This window comes from Halyomorpha halys, unplaced genomic scaffold, assembly GCF_000696795.3.
Source record: "Halyomorpha halys isolate HHAL.00 unplaced genomic scaffold, Hhal_1.1 Scaffold579.1, whole genome shotgun sequence".
In the NCBI taxonomy this organism is placed as follows: domain Eukaryota; kingdom Metazoa; phylum Arthropoda; class Insecta; order Hemiptera; family Pentatomidae; genus Halyomorpha; species Halyomorpha halys.
In genome coordinates, this window is record NW_027112775.1 from 348,035 (window position 1) to 351,978 (window position 3,944).

A 3,944-nucleotide genomic window follows, 5' to 3' on the forward strand; every position below is an offset into this window, starting at 1 on the left:
ATATACCGGTGCCATGGCAACCCATGAAGGGTCAGGTGTTCAGTACTTTGTAAGGAAGTATTTTTTCTTGATCAATGGTTGTGCAAGGAGGTGATTCGTTAATGATCACACTCAACCTCCAGGTTTTTTCCCAAATAAAGGGTATCTACTTCATAAAGGCTGGGGCTGGGCCTGCCCCAGGAGGCCTCTCAAACCCATATGGTTCACTCATGGACTTTTAACAAAATCTTTGTTTGAGTCCCTTGATGAAGGCCTGAAATTCAGGTTGAAACATTGGCACAAATAGATAAGTTTTGTTTATTTGTGTATTTTTTGCTGACTGCACCCCCCGACTATCTTCTTCTCAAATAAATAATTATGTAACTCAGCAATATTTGAACCTGAGTTCATGAGATAGTAACAGTGCATTACTCACTATTTATCTCATCATCTATTTGGAATAATTAAAATTTTTATTAAGAATTTTATTAACAAACTTTATTTTAGGTGATAGCTAAATCCTCTAGAACTACCTTAATGTTAGACTCAAAATTCAAAATGCTCATGTAACTAACTAGTTGTATCATTAAATATTATCACCTAACCTATATCATTCTTCAAACTTTTTTAAAATATGGCAAATCCACTGCCTATACATTTTTCATAATTCATATTCTTTCATATAAATTTATTTTCATATTATTTATTTATTCATATTTACCTTGTCTAATGGTGCTAATAAATTGTTAGTAATTTAGATTTCTGTCTTTATAGGAAGAATTCAAACGGATCTATAGTACACTTGAGATACTGAAAGATAAAAATATGAGACATGGTAACTCCCACCTGGGAGCAAAGATTAATGCAATGCAGGAAGCTGGCCGCCTGGAGACTACAATAGAAGCTGATGAGAAGCAAGAAAATAGTGACTCAAATGAAGACACAGGTGGACGTCAGTTGATTAATGAACCCATTCGACAAGCTGTTCGTACAGACCGACCTGAAATTGCTGGAAAGATATCAGTACTATTTGATATGGAAGATAAAAGCAGATTTACTGAAGAGGTGACTGTATAAATCTTACCAGGTAATAAAATTTGTGTACAAAAAATAAATGCTTATTGAATCTCTGATAGAGAGTATTATCAAAATGAGTAATTGGTCTTATTATTACGGAGGATAGAATGTTCACCTATCTGAAAATTACTCTTCAAAGCAATTAAATTAAGTTTATTGAAAAGGTTGGATTAATCATGAACTGATGTCACATTTTCTATAAATTATGATTTTTTTCAGTGGCGAAATCTTGTCTACTAGTTGATATTTTTCCTTAATTATTAAAAAAAAAGTTATCACTTCTAAGTGAAGAGGTTTATTGAAGAACTTATTGATTAATTGGATATCTTATGACATAAATGTTTTATCTAATATGTTCTTGTTTAATGATGACTTTAGTAAGACTCCTTAGTTATTGAGTGGCATAGGAAAGCCACACAGCCTTTAAATTTTTGTCATATTTTAGTCAAACTTATACCATGGTATGATTGTCTCTCTAAACAACTTTTTACTGCAATATTGTCAGTCACATTCTTCATAATAGGTTTATGAACCATTTTTCTTTGATTTAAAATATATGTTAAAGGGAAAAGGGAACGTTTTCATTGACTAAAATATTTCAACCAAAAGGGTACTCCAAATCTGTTTATAACTCAAATGCTACCATTTTTTTTTTTTTTTTTTGGAGTTGTAGCTTACATTTTAGTGTGATTAAACGGAAGCTATAACTACCCCATAGTTATTGCTACAGTTTTTCTGGATACCACTCCATTAAAACTAACTATTTACATCGACTTAAGTTAATGCTACAACTACACCTTAGTCTACTATTTAGTGTCTAAGTTTTAATTACTTCACTTATTATGTTATATCCTAATGTTATCAACATTGTAAAAAAAATTTTATCATTAAAAAAGACCGGATAAATTATTTGATTAGATTAATCTAATTAAAATTCCTTTTTTCACATAATATTGCATTTGCTGTTTGTTTGTTTTGTTTTTTTTAAATAAAGGAATAATTTTATATGAATATAAAACATTTTTTTATGTTCTACAATATTGGGAAAAAATTGTTGAAGTATGGGGATTAGTGTATATTGAATATTGAAAATATACATAAAAGAATAAATGAATTTAAGTTAATTTATCTTTTCTGTTTCAGATTTGAAAATAATGATTCTTACGACCAATTACAACAGCAGAATACATACAAAAACACTTCTTATATTCTATTGAATAGATGTTTTATGTTTCAATGATTTTGATTACATGGAAAATACCCTATAATTTGTTTTAAAAATTTTGTCCAGTTTTCATTGTTTAGCTCATGAAATGTTGTGATAATGAATTATTTAAATTTGATGTAAGTACATTTTCATTATAGAATAAGTGTATCATATTGTCTTTCATAATTTGTAGAATATTTTCTAGGTTTATACCAAAAAAAAGGAAATAAATACCTTTGAGTTTCAATATGAACACAAATATATATATATATATTTGTGTTAATCCTTGTACACATGAGTGTGTATGTATATATATATAATATATATGTATATACATAAATTCATATTTGTGTTACACATATTTTGTATGTGTAAATTTAAAAAATAATATACAAAAAAATTAAAAAAAAAACAAAAATAAAAAAAAAAAATGCTGATTATGGTTTCCATTCAATAACTTATAACTGAAAATATTATGACAATACATGCTGTATTGATCTTTATACTTGTCCTGACTGTATACATTAAATAAAGCATATATCTATTTCAAACTGTTTCTTTGCCACCTAAATGACATATTATTTATTGATGAATACCATCCCTAATCACTGTAAATTTATGAATTAAACCTGTAACTACATTTTCCATACTTGTAAAGCTTTTGTTATAAGTGTGGTCTGAACGTATTCTTGGAGCATATCATTGCAGCATAATGCCAATTAGATCTACAATCCAGTGTACTTTTTCAGTAAATTAAATGTTACAAATATAATGCATATTTACATCACCTTTTCATCAATTTGATTGATAAAAGTAATAGTTACTTTGAGCATACCAAAAAAAGTTAAACTAATGAAGATTACATTAAGATAGTTGCTGTAGAGTCAAGGTACAAGGAGTACTGTACAAAAAATTTGCAGCCAGAGAAATCCATTTTGCCAAAATCCTGCTAATATATTTAGATGAAGAGCAGTGTTATTGAGAATTCAAAAAGAGTAATTCTCAGTGTCAAAGATAAAAAAACAGTGTATGTAAAATATTCCTAATAGAAAAATAAGTAAAATAGAATGAAAAAATATATATATATGCTCACATAATTGCTTGGGACACTGGCTTGTATAGTGAACATTTCTTTAAATTTAATAAGCTTTTACTACAATTTTGTTTCAATTTATTTGAATTTTCAATAAAGAGAACATCAAGAATAGTATTATTTTTTATGATAACAGTATAAAGGGAGAAGAATAACTGTTTTTTTTTTCATTCTGTTCAGTTATATAACAGTTATTGTTATGTTGTCTATAAATTTAAGTTGAAACAGAATATAATAAGGGATTTCTGGAATTAACAGTACCTCTAAATAAATTTCATTCATAATTGGGTCAGTGGGAGATGTCATGAGTCATTTTAAAGTAAGTACAATTGAGTTGGTACTGGTTCTGGTACTGGTATGGTGGGGGGACAAGTCCCGCAAGTGGGCCTGTTGGTCCTTTTTGCCATCCCAGGCAAGTGGGGTCAGTGGGGTAGTGCAATGGGATTTGCGCATGCCACTACTCCCTAGGATCACCAATTTTTTTCCTTTTTTATTCTTTTGTTAATTATTCAATTAATGTTTTTTTTTTTTGTTTTTTTTACTGTGGTGCAGCCCAGCGCTACATCTGATGGAGTTGCACCTTGTCCA

General features: G+C 28.9%; 1 protein-coding gene across 1 annotated transcript in view; it reads left to right on the top strand.

Moving 5' to 3' along the window:
* Positions 1-2,341, top strand: part of LOC106684417 (metabotropic glycine receptor) — a gene marked incomplete in the record, with an annotated part of 252,339 nt that extends 249,998 nt beyond the window's left edge. The window contains 2 exon segments of the mRNA XM_067050546.1: positions 754-1,066; positions 2,200-2,341. Of these exon segments, the coding sequence (XP_066906647.1) occupies positions 754-1,056 (303 nt within the window).
* Positions 2,342-3,944: the final 1,603 nt, after the last annotated feature.